This window comes from Aedes aegypti, chromosome 3 (assembly GCF_002204515.2).
Source record: "Aedes aegypti strain LVP_AGWG chromosome 3, AaegL5.0 Primary Assembly, whole genome shotgun sequence".
NCBI lineage: Eukaryota > Metazoa > Arthropoda > Insecta > Diptera > Culicidae > Aedes > Aedes aegypti.
The window spans coordinates 303,730,915-303,754,394 of record NC_035109.1 but is presented as its reverse complement, the minus strand read 5'-3'; the positions used below and the strand labels follow the sequence as shown (position 1 = coordinate 303,754,394).

At 36.6% G+C, this 23,480-nt stretch overlaps 1 protein-coding gene across 1 annotated transcript in view; it reads left to right on the top strand.

Moving 5' to 3' along the window:
- The window catches only part of LOC5572716 (frizzled), a 125,474-nt gene that overhangs the window by 52,498 nt on the left and 49,496 nt on the right, over positions 1-23,480 (top strand). Inside the window, exon 2 of the mRNA XM_021849591.1 lies at positions 6,914-7,033. Within this exon, the coding sequence (XP_021705283.1) occupies positions 6,914-7,033 (120 nt within the window). The remainder of the gene's footprint in view (positions 1-6,913; positions 7,034-23,480) is intronic.

Sequence of the window (23,480 nt, the reverse complement as noted above, 5' to 3'; positions counted from 1 at the left end):
TTCCCTGTTATTTTACTACATGTTTCTCTACAGACTCTTTAACCGCCATGCTTATTTTGGGAGCAGAAGTTGTCCTGAGGTTTTTCAATAAATTTCCTCTGAAGATTCGAAGGCAAGGGGCATCCCAAAAACAATTTTCATTTTAATTCTTGAATGATCTGGAGATTTGAAGCAAAATTTTTAGAAGAAGAAAACATAGAAGAATTTTTGACCCTTTTTTTAATTTGTTTTAGAAATATTTCTTAAGGGCTTCATGGTGCCCCGACAGACCGTTATTATGCAAAAAAAATGTCCATCAAATCTGAGCACAGGGCTCGATTCCTAGGGTCATTCTGCACCTCTGGACCAATTTTTAAAAAAATCCCTAGGAGGAATCTCGAGAAATCTCGATTTGAAGTTTTTGACTAGAAATTTCAATACAATCCATATTAAATTTTTTCAATAGCACTGAAAAAACCTACAAAAACGCTAAAAAAGTTGGCCAAACTGTTCTCAACTAGTATAACAATGTTACCGTTGCTATAATTAGAAATATTTACGACTTATCCGGCATTCGCACTAAATGACCAGCTCACTGAAGTTTGCCTATTTTATTCGCTCAATAGTTTTCGCTCCTATTCTTAAATAAATGTGCTTAGAGAGCCAATAATAAGCGTTTTATACAGGGCAAATTGACAATGATGTTTCATTTGGGTAAGCTTGTATTAATCGTTGCTCTCTTTGCATTATTATTAAAAAACTGCTTAAGTTTTCGAAGCACTTTTCAGTGTTGCACGATAAAGGATCGCGAGGTGTTTTGGCGAAGTTGTTAACGAAATAATGGATCTTTGAAGTCAGATAAGCCTTTATCAAGCAACAGTGTAGAAATGTCGTCTCCATTTGCAAGTTGCGGGTCCCTAAGCTGGTTACGTAATCCATAAAAGGAGATATTTGCAGCTAGAACACGTGTTTTTACTACAAGGGAAACATTATTATCATACGTCACACGTATATGGCTCTTCAACAACTTTAATTACATCTCCATCAAGAACTGCCTCAGCATCAACACATCTGAACCTGTTTTTTTTTTTCTCTATATGCGACCTTATACGTTTGGGTAGAGTAAATGGCATCACAAGCTTATCTTAGTTGTTTATCTTCAAAATGGTAAAACCCTGCTTTACTGCACTGTGATCGATTCCAATAAAGTCATCGTCTGCAAAATCAAGGAGTATAAGCAGGGCAGACAATCGTCAGATTCGTCACCGACGAAATAAAAAAAACAACGTCATCCAGTATAACGACTCTGGCAGGGCGTCGTCTCGTCATCGACGAAAGAATGCATGACTAACTTCAACCAAAAATCGTCAACGAGCAAATATTTCTTCATTCCGCTTGCTACCCTTACATACATAAAGAAAGCGTTTACTGTATATTCGGTTCATATTTTTAGTCGGATTGGTGCTCCCGAACGAAGATTCGCCCATAACGAAGGAATCGTATTTGATCGTCATCATGACGCCGAGCCTATGTGACTGGATCTCTGCAGCAAATCGTCAACCGACGATGGTTGAGTGATGATGACAACGCTTCTTTTAGTTTCGTCGCCGACTGTTTCCATTTGACGGCGACGATTGTCTACCATGAGTGTAAGCGACAAAACGCAATATTGAACAGAAAAATTCGAAAACACATCTCTTTTCATTCCATGTAATTTTACAAAAAAAAGGCTCCTCGTCTACAATCCTTACACTTGATCAAGTTTATATGCTTAATCAGCTTTTAGTCTCATTTTTAAGTCTTTGACATTACCTGCAACAGCTAGATTTTTGTTACTGAGCCGAACCACTAGAAATCAATAAACATATTGACGATGAATCCCGAAAAAAAATAAAACGAAGTAAATGATTGAAGGTATATAGAGTGGAAGTCCTAGTGAAGTTGATACTTAAGTAGTGCTTAATGGGGATTTGTTTAAAATTGTTAATGACTTTGTTAATCTTCGAACACTTGTGACATATCCTGTTGAGGCTGAGAATGTTGAACAGGATATTTTTTTACGTAAAGTGCTGAGGGCAATACTCGGTGGAAAACTAGACGTAAACATCAAGAGTAGTACCAGATGAACAAAGAAGAAAATTAGATTAAGTAAAATAAATACGGAAAACTTTGGTGGGCTGGTCACATAGTGTGAAAGTCGAAAAATAAGCTGTTAATTAAAAATATTCAGCATTGAATGTTTTACGTTTATTGAACGTAACATCAATAGTATATTGAAATTTATTACTTTGATTTTATTCTATTAAACTAAGCTTTCTGGTTTACGCCATGTAAAAGCATACTTAAGCAACTCTGGTGAGTTAAGTAGGTTGTAAATATTTCTAATTATAGCAACGGCAACATTGTTATACTAGCCGGCTTTTGATGAACATCGTTGAAGAATTTGTAATAAAATTTTTGGGATAATTATTTAAAGAAATTCACACGAGAATTTCTTGTAGAACTTTCAGCGAAATATCTATGTATGAGATTTGACAGCATCTTTTTTTTCTGAGGAATTGCGAGGGAATGAATACTAATAAGAGGAGACATAGAAGGAATGGAAGTCCATCAGGAGGAATCTGCTTTGAAAGTATGAACAAGTCGCACAATATTACTTGACTAATTTTTAACAGATTTTCAAAAGTTCTGAAGTATATTCATTAGTATAATGAATTTTATGAAGAATATTGAATTTTTTGTTTTAAGTTTTGCTACAAATCTGTTGGAAATCAATCAAATAATTTATGAAATACAGGTCGGACTCGATTGTCCGGAGTATCGATTTTTTTTTTCACTCCGGATAATGGAATCCTCCGGATAATCGAATCACAAAGAAAAAATTGAAACCTTTGACAAAAGAACTTAAATATTATCTTTTTTATAAATATGATGCGGTGTCGTAGCCAGAAATTTTTTCTCGGAACAGTAGCGGTCTTGAGCTTCAGCTTGAGCTTGATTGGCCGCCCGTGGATGCTACTCCAGTATAGCCAGATCAGCTGCACTTACACAAGGAACCAACCGAATGACTGTTTGGTGATCTTCTATTTTTAAGCTAAATGGCGCCTGCCACGTCAGAATACAGACCAATGTGGGGAAGGGGGAGAAAATGATGTTGCACTTATACTAGCCCACTGTAGACCGTGGAGTCCGACTGCATCTACGCCAGTTCATCAGGAGTGTATGGATTGGGGGAAAAGGCATGGCAGAGAGGTTTGCTTTTGTGGTTAGCAGACTGTCTATATATCAGGCGTAAGGAAAGGCATGCGCGTGGAAGAATGGAAGCGTTAGGCAAACGGTTTCTTGTCCGTCTCTGGTTCTAGCGTTTGCTATGAACGAATAGTTTGAGTGTGATAGATTTAGAGTGGAAGATAGAATCAAGTGAGAGATATACAACTACAAAGTACGAGGAAAGGGACGGGCCTAGGATTGAACCCATGACCTTCTGCTTATGAAGCAGAAGCGGTAACCATCAGACCACCAACCCCGTCAATTCTCGGAACAGTAACGGTCTTTACAAGAAAAAAAAAACAAAATTTGACCAGCATACACAAAAAACACTTTTTTAAACCCCTACTTCTCTTAAATACTTTCTAAACTGCAAAACCATTCATATTGTATATTGCTATACCAAATTATCTCATATTTATGTATAAAAATTGAAAAACAAGAACATCAAAATACAAATTCCGGATAATAATTCTAAAATTTCGGATAATCGAATCCCGGATGATCGAGTCCCCGGATAATCCAGTCCGACCTGTAGTAAGTTTTCTTAGAAAAATATAGTTTAAGCAATCAATTTATTCATGTGAAAACATTATGGTAGATTTCGTTAGGCTTGAATATGGGTAGGACATACCTTCCAGTCTATGTGTGTATGATCCTTACTTATTAAACTTCAAAAAAATACTCGTTACGCTTGTAGATCTGAAGGTTCTAACTCAAAGGCATTCACTGATATGATGAAACAGTATAATAAGAACATAACAACAGTATGGCCGAATACCCATTATTATTTTTTAACGAATGTTTCGTTATCTGGAATGCATACAAATTCTATTTACCAGATGTTACGTCAAAGGAATTCACGTTAATGAAATCTACGTAAGTTATTACATTGAAAAGTGGTCTCAACATCAACGATGATATTAGTGAGCCGCTAATGTATACACACAGTTCGAACAAAACTTGTAAATTTCTGAGACATATAATGCACATAATTGGAGCGTGGAATATCATGGATATTTACATGATAGGTCATGTAAGCATCAATAATATGTCATGTAATCAATGATTACATTACATATAACACATTTTTACATGATTTCAAACTGAAATTTACATGACGCCATGTTTACATCGCATAAATGAAGTTTACATGACGTGTAATCTTCATTATTTTTAACTGTGCAAGCAACTGAAGAAAATAAATTTATAATACACTGAGTGCCACTAGTGAGGATTAATTAAAATAGTTCCATTAGAAGAAGTCAATCTGAACGTTTACCGAGTCGACTCGTAGAACAACCTTCACATTCTAAATTTAAATTTAAATCACAATTATCACTTTGACGACATTTTTTCATCTCACACCAACTTGTCAATGTCCACTGCCATCTATCCGAACAACCTCCATTACTAATCCTCACAACAGTACGAAGAAAAAAAAACAAGTTTCCAACCCAGCACTTCCAAAATGATAAATTGACTACTTTAGCCATCAACGAAATTTGTCACCCGGAGGGCTGCTCCAATCGATGCGTGCCTTGAGTTGGGCATCCATAAGACTAGCTCAGATGATCGACGGCCCCCTCAGGGGACACTATCCATTTGTGAGCTTGTGCGCTTGCTTGGCCCATCTGTCAGCCCTCGATGTGCCGATATGGTAGCTTTAATTAATTGAGACTGGCTTCGAGTGTTTTTGATTTGGAAAACCGGCTCACAGTTCTCCCTCGCGCTTTCCTCTCCTAGTCGCCAAACAACGACACATGTTTTAGAAACTTTACCGAAACATAACTGTCATAATGAAAGCAACACTTGTTACCACGAGCATAAAATTGGATTTTGGAGAATCGACTTGCGACCCCCCGGTCCCTGTTTTGCTGCTCTTGGTGCTTCCCCTTGTCATCTGATACCCAACATTTCGCACAATGAACGACGTTCTGTAGCAAAGAGCCGCGCGTCGCCACAAAAGCAACAGATGCCGCACTTCGTCGAGCCAGGCATGCCACTATGGGCCAGAAATCAAAACTTTGCGTCAAAATTGGAAGATTTCTCCTAATGCTTCCAAAACTCAACTAATAATATTCCCACATAAACCAAAAGCTCTTTATTTGAAACCTTCAAGTAGACATGTTGTCACGATGAGAGGGGTTCCAATAAATTGGTCAGATGAAGTTAAGTATCTAGGGCTCATGCTAGATAAGAATTTAACTTTCAAAAATCACACTGAGGGCATTCAAGCCAAATGTAATAAATATGTAAAATGTCTCTATCCCCTTATTAACAGAAAATCAAAACTTTGTCTTAAGAACAAGCTTTTGATATCCAAACAAATTTTCAGGTTAGCCATGTTGTATACTGTACCAATATGGACTAGCTGTTGTAATACCAGGAAGAAAGCTCTGCAGAAAATTCAAAACAAAATTTTGAAAATGATTCTGAAGCTTCCTCCCTGGTATAGTACCAATGAGTTACATAGAATATCCAATGTTGAAACATTGAAACAAATGTCAAATAAAATAATTAATAATTTCAGGCAAAAATCGTTACAATCGTCTATTGCCACGATTAATGCGTTATATGTTTAGGTTAAGTATATTCAAAGCGTTTTTTTTCTCATATAAGCAGGTGAAATCAACTCACCGCAAAAAAAATCTGAACTGCTACAGCAAATGAAATGTAATATTGCTGTTTGCATTTGGGATGCAAATCTAGACTAAACGTCCTGCAAATGCGGTAACATAAAACAATTAAAGGACACCTAGCAACGATTAAATGAAGCACCGCCGCCCTAGCAAGAAAAATCTATCTTTGACATCGCATTTCTTGTGAAAAATTTTACCGCTTTTGGTGTTCCCGCAGTTGATATTTGCATTTCAAATGCACACAGCAATATCTTGTTAACAAAATGTTGATAAAATCTTAAATTTGTTTTACCAAATTAGGATGATAGTGTTGTCTAATAACACAGAACACCTAGATATAAGAAATGAATGTAATGATACTAAAACGAAATTAAAAAAAAAAGTACTTTGCGTCAAAAATCTGGATCTATATTGAAATATGATGATAGTAATATACCTGGCAGGGAGCTTCAGAATCATTTTCGAAATTTTATGTTGAGTCTTTACTTCAAGATAAGGCTTCAAGGGACCTTTCTTAGCCGAGTGGTTAGAGTCCGCGGCTACAAAGCAAAGCCATGCTGAAGATGTCTGGGTTCGATTCCCGGTTGTTCCTGGATCTTTTCGTGATGGAAATTTCCTTGAGGTCTCTGGACATAGAGTATCACCGTACTTGCCACACGATATACGTATGCGAAAATGCCAACTTTGGCAAAGAAAGCTCTCAGTTAATAACTGTGGAAGTGCTTATAAGAACACTAAGCTGAGAAGCTAGCTCGGTCCCTGTGAGGAAGCAATGCCAAGAAGAAGATTACTTTAAGATTGATTGTTATTTATTCATCATGAAAGTGATTGAACTTACTTATGTCGCGAAATTTACATTCCCAGCCCATAGTGCCAACAGGATCCAACACCATAGCATTTAATTAATACTGCCCCTTTTCTGGAGTTTGTTTTCTCACTCGTCTGCATATGTCTGCATATAATTTAAAATTTGACTTTTATTTTCATGTTCTCATTTGGGCTCATTTCTTTTCTTTTTTTTTCAGGTCACCAAAGACTGCGGCGCGCCGTGCAACTCGATGTTCTTCTCCGAGAGCGAACGAACCGTGCTCAAGTACTGGGTTGGCTCGTGGGCTGCCGTCTGCGTGGCAAGCTGTCTGTTTACGGTAAGTTGCGTTTTCGATTTGTGTCCGACTGTCTCCCCGGCGATTCTGATGCTCTCAAGAGCTCTTTGTTCTGCTGATCACCCTTCAGTCAAACATTTGCATGGCCGGGAACAGTTTCGGGGCCAATCCGGGAGAGCATATGGTCTTCCGCTAGGTTCAGTGATGCGTTCGAAACAAAGAAAACTTAATGGTAGACGGCTGTAATTATTGTAGAGGCCCAAACGCAATCAGTATTAATTAAAAACTAATACGCCATACGTCACCACTAATCGCAGAAAGTTGTGCAAAATAAACTGGTCATGTATGGTTCCAACATGGACATTCGACCACTCATTGACTTTTACGTGTAACAAATTTGATTCGTTCCAACAAATCTGAAGGCTATTCTACTGGTCTTCTAGACAGAGTAAAAGCATTCGACAGCATTTGGCACGAAGGCTTGATTGTAAAGAAAAAAAAACTTTGTTTTTTCTAACATACATTGTAAGAATAATCCAAAGTTATCTGTCAAATCTTACACTTAAGGTTAATTATCAGAACTCTAGGTCTAGAAGAAAATATATCAAAACATATTAAAAAAAAATTGGATGCTATTTGGAAACTATTTGGTTTTATTGAAGAAACGTCATCCACTAACAATTTTTATAGTAAATTTTAAACCAACTTTGACTGCTTAAGCCATAGTGGTGATTTAAATATCATAAATCGTTTGATTCAATATTCTACTGGAATTGGGTGCATTTTCTGTTGGAATTATCCATTAACAAAAGGAACCCCGGAATATCAGTTGTACCATAAAAATCAATCGACCCTATCTCAGCAACGGTTTTTTATCAATTTTCAAAATTCTTTCACGTGTCTCATGTCCATTCCGTAGTTTAGTACGATAGAAAAAAAAATGTTCCGAGGAATGTGCATATTTCCCCTACAGCAATTATATAAATGATTTTTTTTCGCACATCAAAGCGGCATGTGTTAAACTTTATCGCAAATCTTAAAATAAAAAGTTTTTCAAACTCGAATCACTCTAGATAACTAGGCGGATAATGCATGTAAAGCAAAAAAAAAATATTTCGGACCTCCCTAACAAGGCAGATTTTTGTAGATCGCGGATTTCATATTCTAAAACCTCTAGTGCTCTGGAGGTTTGAAATCTTCACAAAGTGTTTTGGAACAAGACTACATTTTGATCCCTTTGGGTTTGATCTAGGCACCTTTAAACAGATCTAGACATTTTTTTGATACAAATTTGCTTGCAGAATTGCAGAAAACATGCTTGACCAGACATAAAATTTAGATTGCACTCAAAATTTCAATTACTGAAAAGAACTAAGAAATATTGTTTTCTTAACTGTTTTCATATGAACCAAAGTTTAAAGCACTGACGTATAGGTTTTTCGACACTTATTTGATTGCAGTAGTCTAGAGTAGAAATATAAATTCGGCATTACACTCAAAACTTATTTTGATTACAAAACTTCAAGTTTTTTCGACATGTTGTGGCCAACAACAAGCCACCGGGGTGCATCATTCCGCACCACACCGGTGGACGAACATGCCTCATGTTGAGGCCACAAACACTACACAAATTCACCACCAAACTAGCAACACTGTTACTCACCTGTTCATCAAGTTACTCATCATTCCTGAAATACACAAAACATTAGATAAGTATATAATAACAGGCAAAGTAAAATTTCTTACCATCGAGATCATTCCAGATCCAAACATTGAATTTGCATTGTTATTGTTTATCTATCATGTATTGTCTCATTGTCTGACAGTTCGAGAATATTCAATCCGTCAATTGTATAACAGTTTAGACCCAGCTCATTATTGTATACAACAATGCACATCGAAAATATTCTATGCAAGTACAATAGGGTGAAGGACTATATATAGGGCGATATACTATGTAACAAATCAGTCTGAAATAAACCGTGAATTCGAACGTATCTCTCCGTATTAATTATTTCCTACCGGATCGTATCCGCGGGAACACGACATAAATTGGATTGTACCTGTCCAGTGAACATGCTTGAGCAGAAAAATAAACTCTAGATAACACTCATTTTTTTTTTTTTACTTTAAACCTACCAAAAATCCTAAATTTTTAGTGGTTTTACGAAAAATTTGCTTGCTTTTAAACCAGTATTCAAGCAATGACATACAGTTTATGCGGCATGAATTCACTTTTAGAAATTCAGTTAGTATGTTTGAGCATAAATAATAACTTTTGTACATTTTTTTTTTGTCATGAAACTCGGAAATTCTTATCTTACTATAACTTGTTTTTTGGTTTGACAGTTAGAGTAAAGAGGGGCAAAAGTTCGACCTTAGTGGTATAATCAAAGTTTCCAGGAAGACAATAGCAGATGAAACAAAAGAAAAACCATACTGTGAACCTTCAACTTATTGGCCATAATTTTGCTGAACAAACGTGTGTAAAAATATTTACCCATTTTTAGTTATAACAGTATCAAAATTGATTGTCTTAAACGAACTTTTGCCCCACCGGTGGGGCAAGAGTTCGAATCTACTGTGGGGCAATAGTTCGCTGGCTAAAACACAAAATATCGATACTTTTATGACAGGCATACTTTATACCAGCCGTAAAATAATGTTTGCAGAAAAATAGACTCTAAATTTTCATTAAAAAATTACCCAAAATACGGTTAATTGTAATATACCCAAAAATAGCAGTTTTTCGAACACTAAGTGGAAATGAAAAACTTTGGTGACATTTTTCGCATAATCAGGCAAATTTTGCTAAGTTTGAAAGTAATATGGTGATTTCAGGCAATTTGAAAATTGTTCCGTGGGTTCATACATGGGTCGAACTTTTGCCCCGCTGATTCGAACTTTTGCCCCACTATGGGCCAAAAATAGTTTCCAAGTATTTATGCATAAACTAATACACCTCAAAGCATCCTTATGATAAAAAAAAGTTTGACCAAAAATTACAATATTCATGTCGAAAAACGACAAAAAGCTATAACTTTCCCAAATCACAATCGATTTTTATAATATTTGGAGTGAAAGTCTCTTACTTGGATAGCATTCGAACTACCATGTCATTTATAAGTTTTGTTTTGAATTGAGCTAGAAATCTGGAAAAGAAACTCTTGCCCCACTCGAAATTTTGCCCTACTTTACTCTATTAAAAAAAACGATTGCGTTGACTACTTTACTATCTTCGCCTTGGCGTACGCCAGCTCGCTAAACAGTTTGCGAAAAAGCCAATTTTTCGATAAATCTTATGTATTTCTTCACGTGATATGTCTCATATTTCCCTTGGAACACATGAAAAACATAGTAGCATTGTATAGAGGAAGGATATAGCTTTCATCTGAGACTGAAAAAAAATTGGCGACCATTTTGGTGTTGAAGGTAGGTGTTCAATTTATCAATCCTTCCCATTCTTCAGCACTCGCAAGGACGCGGCCAGGACAGTTCTCGACTGTTGGAGGATGCGTCAATCTTGTCAACGAGTCAAGAGTTAGTCCAAAGATTTGGTAACGGAAGGGAAGGAGGCAACCCTCATACAACGGTCTAGGACTGTACCACCTACGAATTCGTGCAAATTGCCTAATACTAATGCTGATGCTAACAAAGAAATAAGTTTTCAATCGTTCGTGTTTTCTTCGAGTCGAGTGAAGAATAAGAGCATCAATTTAAATGAAAAACTCTAGCGGCCATCTTGGATTTCGACGCCATCTTGATTCAAAGTAGAAGCCTTAAAATTCATCAAGTGCTAACTAGGTAAAAAACTTATTCTACTACTTAAATTCAAGATGGCGTCAAAATCCAAGATGGCCAGATTGTGTCAATTCAATTAATGCTCTTATTTTTCACATGATTCGAAGAAACCACCGCCCGGCCAGATAACAACAGAGTTAAAGCAGAGTTTGTTACTCAGGTAGCGCATTTTTTCTAACAAAGTATGTTACAATTCTGGCTGGTTAGTTGTTGAAATAACAAAAATTATAACACTATTTCTTCTGCACTAAACAAAATTGTTTTAATTTGAACAAAAATGTAGCTTATTATATTTCAAAAAAAAAAACTCATTTTGTTATTTTCCATAACAGAATTATAACAAAATCTGTTAATTTCTTTGTCAATAGATTTGTTTAATTACAAATTGTGTTATAATTTAGTATTAAATTGAGACAAATTTGAAACAGCTTTCAAAAGTTATTAAAGTTTTTCTGCTTAAAATCCTTTGTTTTTCAAGGCATTTTATTAGAGTTACAAAAATAACACATTTGTAATTTTTTGATATAATATACAATTTTATTTTATCTTTTGAATGCCGTCAAAAGATATTTTTTATATTTGCCCCAATCAGAGATATTCACAATCAAAGTAGGCATGTTTTTGAGAGAAAAACAACAATAACTCCTAAACGGAAGGAGATAGCGAGTTTCTTCACTCACCAAATTACGCATTTTTCAAAGCTCTAAAAGTGTTTCATATACTACTTTGATGAGAAATTTAAATTGAAAACTCTAGAGCCAGAAAACCAGTTTTGTTCGGACCACCCTATGTCACTGCAGGAAAAAAGCTCTAAATCGGTCAATTTAAGAGATACAAAAAAACTTTTTTTGGCAAAGTTGCTTGAAATTGAATGGTCTATAACTTTGCTGAAGCATGTATAATATAATTTCTACAAATAAGAAAGTTAGTTACACAATTTCTATGAAAATGTGGTCCACCCTAATTTTCAATAACACCAAACAAAGGGCTTAACTAATACAAACAACTTTGTAGAAGACCGTTTTTGTCTAATGTTTCATTCTAAAGCTCAAAATGCATCTTTCCGCGTAAAACTGATTCCTGGACCACTGTGCATTGGACATTCGAAGTCGAATTGACGATTTCGAGTTAATACCGTGGAACATCATCAAATCATCAATGCTTTCGACTAACTTAATAAAATCTGTGAGATTGTTCTAGAAAATTCGGAAAAAATACCAAGTTGTTATGTCACAATGTTTAATATAATCGCATAACAGTTACATTGAGATTATACATGGGCCTCGTAATGTTGTGGCAAAGAAATTTCTATGCAGTAAACTCCTATCCTTTTTCACAGACTAACGTAGGCATACGGTCTTTCTTCAGAACGTAGTTTTTAGAGATTTTTCATGTTTCTAAAATAAATGAAAAACCTTCTCTACCTGTGTTGCAAATTGTGAATAAGCACCTGGAAAATTCGAAAAAAACCCTTCAAATAATATGCAACTAAACCCTCAAATTTGGAATTAACAAAACAATTCATTCAAAGTTTGCAAATTTAGAACTAAGGACCAATGTTCCTCATATTGCTACTTTGAGTTTCATCTTTTTTTGTTCATATATTGTTATTCCTTTGGATGAGCTTCTTTGGATGCATTTAATGTACATCCTTCTCCTTCACTTCTTCTAGGCACATATAGATATAATAGTGTTTTTTATTAACTCCAAAGTTTCGTTCTATCTTCCTGCTTTTATTTGCCATTATTACGATACCACCGAACCCAGAAGAAATAAAAAAACTCGAGCTAATGAGCGCAGCGATCAGTTTCACCCCAAAACCGGAATAACGCTTCCTGTGGAATCACCATCGCCCGTGTGTGTGATCAATGATGATCGCTTGCTAAATCGCGGAGCCTGCCTCAATCCAAGCTCGGGTGCAAATGAATAATTCCTCGAGCAGCAGCACTGTGGTGTTGATGATCCAATAGCTTGTTCGCCAAAGGAAGTCGAAATTGCCTTCACCCGATGACTCGTGCTCTCATTCGATACTGGTAGGGTGGATGCACCGATATTCACCATAGTAGCAATATTCGCCAACCCAGATTACACAGTATAGCAAAAATAACATTTTTGCGTGTCTCAAGGATAAAATTATGTGTTTCTAGTTGATTTTGCGTCGCATAATGTGATGCCGTGTTCAGAAATGTTCCAGCACATCACACTTCTCAGCTACAGGTCTCCAATGTTGTATAAAACATTGTCGTATTTTGGTGCTTGAGACAAACACGTGTTCCGCAGTGTTATTTGATGACATTCTAAGAACCCAAAACAATTTGCTGGGAAATTAATTAAAAAGAAAATCCTCCAAAATATTAGCTTCCTGGTTTATGATTTCGTCATAGTTTTCCTAAATTTGCCACCTACCATACGTAATCAACGTAGTTGGCGAATTCAGGAAACGAAATTAAAACATGGCGAAAACTGGTGCATTGATAATAAATTGAAAGACTTCGATTTACATATTTACAGTGTTGAAAAGTCATTTGATTGATTGGAAAAACAGTTTTCCTTAAATTGGTGAATATTGATATACCTACCCTACAGTCCACCGGGAGCTCGCAGTCAGCTGCAAGCCCCAGCCAGTGATGGCACCCCTCGGGTAGATGATTGAGAGTCGCGATTTTGCTCATATACTTCCAGTTCCAAACCAGGTAAGGATGGAGAAGCAACCGGATCGAAGAGTTGGCTGCCAGCGGCAAGGTAATCGGGCCCTGGAAAAAACAGTCGGTCGCCACAACGGGGTGGATGTTTGCTAGAACTCGACGATAAACATGACCAGTTGCTCTGCTGGTTTGTCTTTGTCGTCGTTCCCCTTTTGCTGATGAATGACCATGGATACGTTATGCTACCAACCGAGAAGAGAGAAAATTACCAAAGAAAGCACAACACCCGTATCGTGAGGAGCGAACACGTTGGTGGCGAATCCAGAGTACATGTTGAGTTCGAGTTAGACCTGTGCGCCACCACTGCCGGTCCATTTTGCATCACACTAACGTCGATCAGCATTGTGCCAACAATTTTGTATTTTTACGCCGATTAATAATTAACGCTTCAGTCGTCGCGCTGTTGTATTTTGTACAAGACTGTTGAAAAAACCTCGCTTTTCGTTCACAACAGCAGCGTGGTGGTTCTGACGGTGGAAAACCGCGCGACGACTGGAAGGTTAAGCTCGATAAATTTCAAACTACTATTGCAAACAAAGCTCCCAAAAATCTTAAGGCATGGTCCATAAACGTCAGTCCCAATTTAAGTACCGAACACTGAATTGAGATTTTGCCACACCCCTTTGTTTAAACTCAAATGTTGCGTGTATATTGTTTTCCATGTCACTTTCTAAATGTCAGATAGGAACAACTTCAGTGTTAAAAAGTTAAACCCCGGTGGTGTTTTTGTCAAATATGGTCAAAAAGGCAATGTTTAAATTTGGATCCGTTTTTAAAATTAAAGTTTAAATATGATATATCCGTAATTTGACAAAATTTGCTAGTTGTGGGTTCTTGGTCTGTTCCACAAAGTTGTTCAATTCCAGAAGTAACACAAATTTGCAGAACACATCAACTTTCCACGACTTACCGTTTTCGAATTAAATTAAAAAGTCGCTCGATTACTTACTTTTGTCTTTGAACAAGCCTCTGAAACTTTTAGTAAAATGACTGCAATGTAATATTTCCATTACAAGCAAAATTTCAAGTTATTTGTAGTTCGTCATCCAAATTTCAGCTAATTCGGACTACCATAAGCTGAGATACAGCACCCCTAACTTGGGCATTTGGTTACTAACTTATGTCACTGACTGTATGTACAATTAAAGTTGATTTTAAGTGGGAAAGGGCCCCACAAATGTTGAACCAATGTTATAAGCTATAACTTCAATATGGTTCTAGTGGGGCCTTTTCTCACTTTACTTCAACTTTAAATTTACAAATATAGTAATGCTAGCTTTATATCCATCGTTTATAAGGACTGTTCATTTTATAAAGTGGCCACTTTGTTTATGCCATAACTTTTTTATTTATTGATAAAATCGTAACCGGTGTTCTGTGCATCGTTCAACTATTATTCTACACTGCTATGAAAGTATAAGATCTTAGAAAATGCTTTTGGTTGAAGAACTATATAGTTTTTCCAAAAACTCCTAAGATAAGCTGCTCGTCAAAGATTAACATTATTTTTCGCAAAACAAATATCTTATTCTTTTGAACAAATTGTATGTTTGTATCCTTTACTATTCTACTAAAGGTATAGCTTTAAAAAATCAATTATATTCCTCAATTCTCTGACATTAGGTAACTTTAGTTATTTACCCATTTATGACCAAATTTGCTGATACCCCATCCTTTCACTCCCAGCAAAAGAAAAAAAGTAAAAAGCGTGTTCAAAACTAGTTTGAATTACTAAAGAAACTATATTTGTAAAAACGAGAGCTAAATCGTGAGTTTAAACCACAGTCTTATGTATAAATTTTACTGTTTATGGTAGGTTTACTAAAAAGTCTCATACTTTTAAAATCATGTACGTATATTTATCGATCTACAGCAAATTGTAAATGGTTTTCTCCGAATATTTCAATTGGTAATCTCAGAATAACATTCTTATGCAAATAATATGTGGAAAATAAAATCGATTTTATTACAGCAGTGTTGCCAATATTGATGATTGTCAATGTACTTTGAAAGGTTTTCTACGAATAAAGCAATTGTGCTTTAAATGTGACATGGGGACTAAATTAGTAACTCTATGAAGGCTTAAGTTATTTTTCTTATTAATACTATGTTAGCACTTAATACTGTATTAGCATATGAAAAATGATTTTATTATATCTGTAAAATTGTTGCTTCAAAAATAACTTGATTTTTTCCATCAGACTTCTGATTGATGATGCTTTTGAAGAACAAGCGTTTTTTGAAAATAAAAAATGTAAATTGTCGAATTTTGCAGCTATTTTTTTACCAATTAGGCTGATACAAATATTAAATTTCTTTTATGTCCGAGACCACTTGGATGGTACGAGGGGGGGGGGATAAAAATAAATAAGGAACAAAAAAATAAAAATGAAAATAAAGTTTTTTTTTCGAATTTTTATTTTTAATGATAGTTGTTAAACTGTTTTTAATCGTCCTCTGGATCATTATTTTACTTGTTTTTTACTTTGTAAATTGAAAAAACCTAACTGATGTCAAAAAAATGATGAATCTTTTTTTTCTCCCCTTCAAAATTTTCGGATTTTCGAAGGGGGGGGGGGTGACATAAAAGAAAATTAATATTTGTATCAGCCTTATTGATTTTGATAACCTCTAAAAATCGACCGATTCAATCGTTGTTCCATATTCGTGTGAAATTTAATTATTTAAGTGAATTTTTACTATCACAACATTGTACAATACTTGTCGAACAATGTGCAGAAAACCGATTAAAATTTCATTGAAAAATTAAAAAGATACAGCATACACAAGGTGTCCACTTTATAAATTGAATAGTCCTTATGCATAAATTACAGCTTGTGCGGCGTGGTTACTTGGGTATTGCTTCATAATATCCTGCCGGTAATTTTGCAAAACCCCTTCAAGAATTTTGATGGATTATTCCAGAAATGCCATATGTTTTTACTTATTTGGTATTACGTAAATCATTTTGATAAAACCTCGTTGCCGATATTACGCCAATTTATTCGATCCATGGTTGAGTCTCTTCAACTTCAACTTTTGCATAAGCTTTCCGGATCCTGTTATAGTGTTATACCTGATCAAGTCACCTCGCTTGCTGCGCTCCACGCCTTATTGTACCAATCGGGTTTGGCGCAAAAACTAATCTCACAGGATTGTACTCTTGCAACATGCCCTGCCCAGTGCACCCTTTCAGCTTTCGTCACCTTTTGGATTCGGGTGTGGCGTAGAGTCTGTTGAGCTCATGGTTCATTTTCCGCTGCCACACATTGCTCTCAATTAAAACCATTTGGAAAGCTGAAGATGGTATACATTTTCGAGTATTCAATGGTTAAATACTTTTTTACAAGTATCGTATTGCTTCGTGATCTTTGGCTTCATCTTTATCGTACAATTACGTATCGAGTTCTGTGGTTTGATGTTTTTATAGAGGTCAATAGAAGGCTTCTGGCTATTTTTAATTGCAAAAAAAAATGTTCATTACAAACTCTAAACGGCTGGTTCTACAGTGACGTCAGAATGGGCTCCCGCTAGCCAACAATGATTCTGAACTCCACTGTTCGATCCCACACGGAGAAAATAGAAAGTCCATATATGAGTAATTTTTCAACAAACTTTTGAGCTATTTTTCTCTCTTTTTTTCATTCGCTCCTTCTATTTTTGTCAGAGAGCGAAGAGCAAAACAATCCAAAACTCGAAACTTAGTGCGTTCACCCAAATTTGAGTTTGTGGCACAGTAGAGATGGGCAAAATTAATTGGAACCGTTTAAAAGAACAGTATCAGTGAAAAGAACGAGTGATCCATGGCTGTTTTTTGCCAGGGACCGTCAGATTGTGATGTTGTCATAGCATCAAAACTGCGCAACACTGTGCATTGAGGCTGGCTGTCAGCTTGGGCCTTTGGCTTGAGAATTCTAATACTGGCTACGGCAACATCGTGTTGGTTGGTATAGTGCTGCCAGTCCCTTGGTTTTTTGGCGAGAGTCAGATCATTCGATCGACAGTCACAATTTAAACCGTAAAAATATCGAACTTACTCTTTTCTCCGATTCTCTTTCGTTCGTATCTCGGCTTTATTATTGCGACACGTGTCTTGCTTTGCGCGCCTCGCCACACATGCAAGCAAAGTTTACTGCTGCTTCGTGGTCTCAGCGCTCTCTGCAGTGACAGACAAATTTGCCCCGCCCACTTGTACTGCCCAATTGAACGGCACAGCACACAGTTTCACAAATAGGCCACATATCGTATTCGTATCTGGTCGCAACACGGAATGAACCGTTGGATCCGTTCACTTAGCTCAGTTCGCTCATCCGATTCACTAAAGCGAGTGGTTTGGATTCACTAAAAAGAGCCATTTTGCCCATCTCTACTGGCACAGTACTAAAAGTAGATTGTTTTGATTTGCCGGTTGAGTGAAAATAACTTAGCCTGTATGTATTTTTTGTTTGTGTGGATGCAAGTTTTAACAACTTCCACCCCATTAGCCTAAAGTTAAGTTAATACACGAACCCCCTGAATTGAGTGAAATGAACTCACCTTTGAGTACTTAATTTTCTCCGTGCATATTCTCTTGCTCAACCTTGCTTCTCCTTCGGCTCTTAGATGTCTTACAAAGGACTGGAAAGCGTCAATGTAAATAGAGAGTGCCGTGCGACTTTTACATAGATGCTTCCCTCACCGTCATCGGACGGCGAGACAATGACAGAGATTTTTTTCAAATTTTCTTTCATTTTCCGTCGCTACGGCTTGTGACGGAATCTTAAACTAAATAAGTTTTAGTTCATTGTTTGATTTGATAGTTATTTATATACTTAACAAACACTGGTGCTGCAGAATCAGTAACCATTCTGTGGCGTTATTGGTTAACTCTCTTGTAAGAATGGAGCATTTGTCATAATTTTGAAAAGCAGTTTTCTTCCAATAGGTGAACAAATCACGAAAAACAGGTAGAGTTTCATAGCTACTTGGGCACTTCCATGATTCACTTTGGCATGGGGGCTTGTCTCGGCCGATTTGTCTGAAGCTTTGCAATAGATGCACTTCAATACGACGCATATTGTGACCAAATATGAGATCAATAGCTTTCAAAAACCCCACTGCCGAAGTGAATAAAAAGTGCCAAGAATAGGATCCGGTGCCCTAGGTCTATTTATCGTAATTGACAAAATGAAGAAACGGAGTTTGTTATCCATTCGTAAAAACAACTGTTTTTTTTTTCGATTACACGAATATTCGAAATTAGAAATTTAAAATAGAACCTTAAGGCGCCCTGTCTACATCGCAAAAAAATGTAATATCGCATCATTTAAGCTACACATCACTCGCGTTGCAAATGTGGAGTACAATTGTATCACTTAAGCGTATAAAATCATCCGGCGAAAGCTTGAAATAAGGGTCTAGCAATCGATAGAACGATAGATGTATTGTTGTAGAGTTGATGTGATTGAGTTCATTAACGTCCGATCATTTATACATTGCCAAATATTACGTCAGCAGATATTACTTCACTTTTTTTGCCATGTAGCGTACTGACGAGTCGTGGGATCAAAGTCCACCAATCGTCTTGGTGGACTTTGATCCCACGACTCACTATCATTTTTTTTAAATTTTGCATCTCAATTCGTTCAAACTGACACTTGTGTTTTTGTACATACAGCAAGAAATAAATCATTTTAGTTGTACATCAGTCCCGTCCAAATATTATGTAAAATAACATATTCCAAACGTACAAAATCAGCCGGCGACAAATGAAAATCAGGATTTAGCAGTCATTCTATCGGTTTGAGAAATTATAAAAAAATGCAAAAGCTCGGATGAGAGTTGAATTCCTAGTCTTGCGTGTGAGAGCCGCGCTCGTTACCTCTTGATTATTCCGCCATGCTAAGGAAAATGAGTTCAAATAGCAACAATTTGAGTGTTGCGATTCGAAACAGATTTCTTGGCATTATCGTCGATCGAAACTGTTAACGTTTTGAAATGGATGTGACCGGTTCACTTACATCCAGTTTTTGATAAATAACCAGAAATTACTTCAGGCGATATTAATTTCTATTCTTCTGTGCATATAGCAAAAATCAAATCAATGGGGCTCACAAACATCCATTCACTCTTTCATAAAATTTGTATACAACAAGGCCAGTAAAAGTTAAAACTCCGTTTTAAATCAAAACAGTGCAGTCATTTCTGGCAATGCATCAGTAAGTGAATCCAATTTCGAATAGCAACACAAAACCTGTAGCAATTTGATTTCACTATTCCTAGCGTGGAGAGGAGGTCGAAAGGTATCGGACACGGCTCTCACTCGCTAGACCAGGGTTCATTTCCTACTCAAACTTTTACAACTTTTCTGTCATTTTATGAAATTGGTTCTATCGATTGCTAGACCTTTAATCATCGTCGGTTGGTTTTGTACGTTTTGAAGATGTAATTGTACACCATATTAGCGACGGGGCTGATGCGCAGCTAAAATGACGTGATGTTACATTATGTTTGCTCTGTATGTAAATACATTTCTTTGAGATTACTCTAGAAATACTTTCGAGCATTTCTCCTGCAATTCCGTCTGGAAAGGTATGCATTAAAAATTCAACCCAAAACTCCTTAATTAAGTTAGCCAGTAATACCAGTAATATTTTCAAGAGTCTTCCAGGGATTTGTTTCAGTAATTAATCAATAAAACATTTCCCCAGAGATTCATTCACGAAGTCTTGAGAAGATTTCTCCTTATATTTCTGCTACACTCAGGCAAATGGACTACCGATTATTTTTTTTCTTTTTGAAAGATTTGTTGCTCCAGCTATTCCTCCACAAATTACTGGGGAAATTCTTCCGAATATTCTTGCTAGGATTAATTCTTCTTTCACTGTTTTTCAAAGAATTGAAAAGGTTGTTTATTGGAGTAATTTACACTGAGTCCACCCCATCCACAGCAAAAAATAAATTGTAATATCACGTCATTTTTGCTGAATATTAGGCCCGTCGCAAATGTATCGTACAATTACTTCTTTTATACGTATAAATTGCTTCTTTTATACGTATTAAAATTTTATACGAAAGCTCCTGTCGAGTTAGTAAAGAAACTGCATTCAGATATTCTAATTGAAGATCCCAAGGTTGTTATAATAAAAATCATTTTTGAGGACCCCTCCTTTTCTATACAATTCGCGGTTCACTAAAACTGCCATAACTCATAAAATTCCTAGAAAACCTCTTCACAATAACATTTTATAAAAAGAAAAAACATACACACCAAAAAAAATCTTAGATTTACACGTCACGTAATATTAGCCTCAATCATGCAAAGCCATTTCTCATGTATTATTCTATAATAAAACCTATAAACACATCTATTATATACAACATTGTTACCAAAATCCTTAATATTGAACGCGAAACGTCTTTTCTCGAAGAATGTTGCATGCAAAACGGCTCGGTTTACATGATTTTCACATTGAAAGTTCAATCATAAATAATGCACATGAAATGACAAGCCGGCGATCCATCCATGTGCATTATTTTTGACAGCATATTCAGCGTAGAATCATGTAAACCTAGAATTCTTGTTTGCAATTTCACTTTCAAGATGCAAGAAAGCAAAATTGGCGAATGTTGAATGGAAGATCATGAAATGTTTCAGTTTTACTCAAGTTTGCAAGCATTATCGAATGCAATGAGATAGTTTACATTAATTATCGTTGAATGTTCAGTCGCAACTCGTTTTACATGATTATCATAAAAAATTACGTGCCATGTAAATTTGAGAATTTTTTGCTGTGTAGGAGCTTCATTTGCAGAAAAAAGTATGACGGTCATATTGAACTATACCACCATATTGGTAGTTTTACATACACTATATTAAAATCAGAGGTATGTGTTGCCTAATTCAAAAGTTATGCGCGATTTTGTGAAACATTTTTCACCAGGAGGATGCAATTCGTGGCCACTAATCAAATTCATCACAGTAAGCGTAAATCGCTATCATACTATTATATTACCGTAAATACCGATAAAAAATGTTTCACAAAATTGCACATAATTTTGAATAAGAAAACATGCCCCTCAAACAATAATCAGCGGTATATTAGACAATCGCATCTGGCTCACATGAATCCTGAGTTATACCAAGTCTATTGGCGATCAAAAGTGAGGTTAGGTCGCGAAAGTTTTTCAAATTGAAATGAATATTGGATGTGCCTTAAATTGCAAAAATCTTGTCAGTTTAATGATTGCGGTGATTTTTCTTCCAAAGTTATCACTTAAACTTTTGATTAAGATGCACTAATACCTATTCTAGAAGAGCGCCATCTACGCATTTTAGCTTTGCGTTAGATGGCCAATAGAGAAAAAGATATTGTTAAGCGTATAAAACACAGCAGGCTGCGTAAGGATGGAATGGACCGATGCACGAATTCATTATTTGACGTTTGAGCGGTGCCGTGTTATTTACGTGACCATGGCAACGAATGAATTCGGCACCGCTCAAACGTCAAATTAGTGAACTCGTGCATCGGTCCATTCGCTCGCTCACCCGAACGCCACCGATAAAAAAAAAGTAAAACATCTGCTGCTACCGAATGAACTAACCGTACTGGGGAGAGTGTAGCATGAAAGCGTCGAAACCGATTGTAAGTGAGTACCAATACACTTGTATTTGTTAGGTTCGAGTGAATGCATTTTACATCCATTGGTCGAATCATTCTAGCAAAATTAGTTCATTTCCATTCACTGAATCATTCACGGGTTGTGTATTGCCAATCAGTGAACGCTCATCATTGTCATGGGTTCATTTAAAACGGCAGCTATGAAAGGCATAGACAGTGCCACCGTAGACTTGTGCGTTTGACAGAACAGCAATGCTGTCACAATGTTAAATCCCATATACGGCGGTGCCACTGTGTTGCTACAGTGAGTGCCAAATGAGTGACCTTCAATGATCCATTGAAATGTTCAGCTTGGTTGAAGAAACAGTAGCCTCGCGCCCGACTGTGCGTTGAAACGTATGAGATAAACGCAATAACTGAGTAAGTGCTTCTCATGCTTTCCGAGGGGTCCATCAATTTGACTACCCGAATGCAGTTTCTTACTTACTCGGAGCTTTCGGACGAGCATAAATTTGTACATTTTGAAAGACCGACAATAATTAGTGAGCTGGTCTCAACTACAATTACTCATCAATCTTTTAAGGAACGTACCGCCGTGAGGGGTGACATTGGGCTTAGGGGGCTTACGGTAATCAAGTGGCTATTTCTTACGCATTCTTGAAGCTTGTTACATTGTTTCCAACATTCTGGTGTTAGTTTTCTGTATAAATAGTGGCCCAAAGTCACCCCGCACGACGTACACGAACAAACTCAACAGGAATAAAATGACCATTGGTACCAAATCAACATCATTGGCTTCGTACCACTCCGTCACCGGTTTCGTATACAGCGGGGATTTGCTGGTTGGAACACAACTGCCTTCCAGCTAGCGAATCCGAATCCGTTAGTTGGAACGACTGACAGCTGGTGAAAATGCTCCAGACTCACGAATCTGGAGAGTAAATCGTCACGAAACGAACACATACATGTACATTTGTTCTTTATATGGAGATTTCAATGCGACGGTGCTCGGACGTCAAAGTCAGGTTGAAATCATTTCTTGAGATTCGAGTGCTTTTTAGTTGGATTTTTTTTTTTCAACCAGCGAACACCCAACCACCGAGTCATGCCATGTAGCGTAGCTCCAACGAGCGAATCCCCACTGTAATAGCTTGTTCATTTGTTGTTTCATGCATTCATTTTTCGCTACCCATTAAAGATATTTCGGTGCACAGGTCTAATTTAAGCATTCAGTATGGACGTTCTCCCTTGACGTTGTTGGTCTTATTTAGTGTCCCTTGTTCTGGAAGCACTTGGAATAAAAAAAAGTTCATTAAAATCCTCAACTGCTGACTGGATTACGATGACGTGGAGTGGTGAATTTATTGCAACGTCCTCAGTATA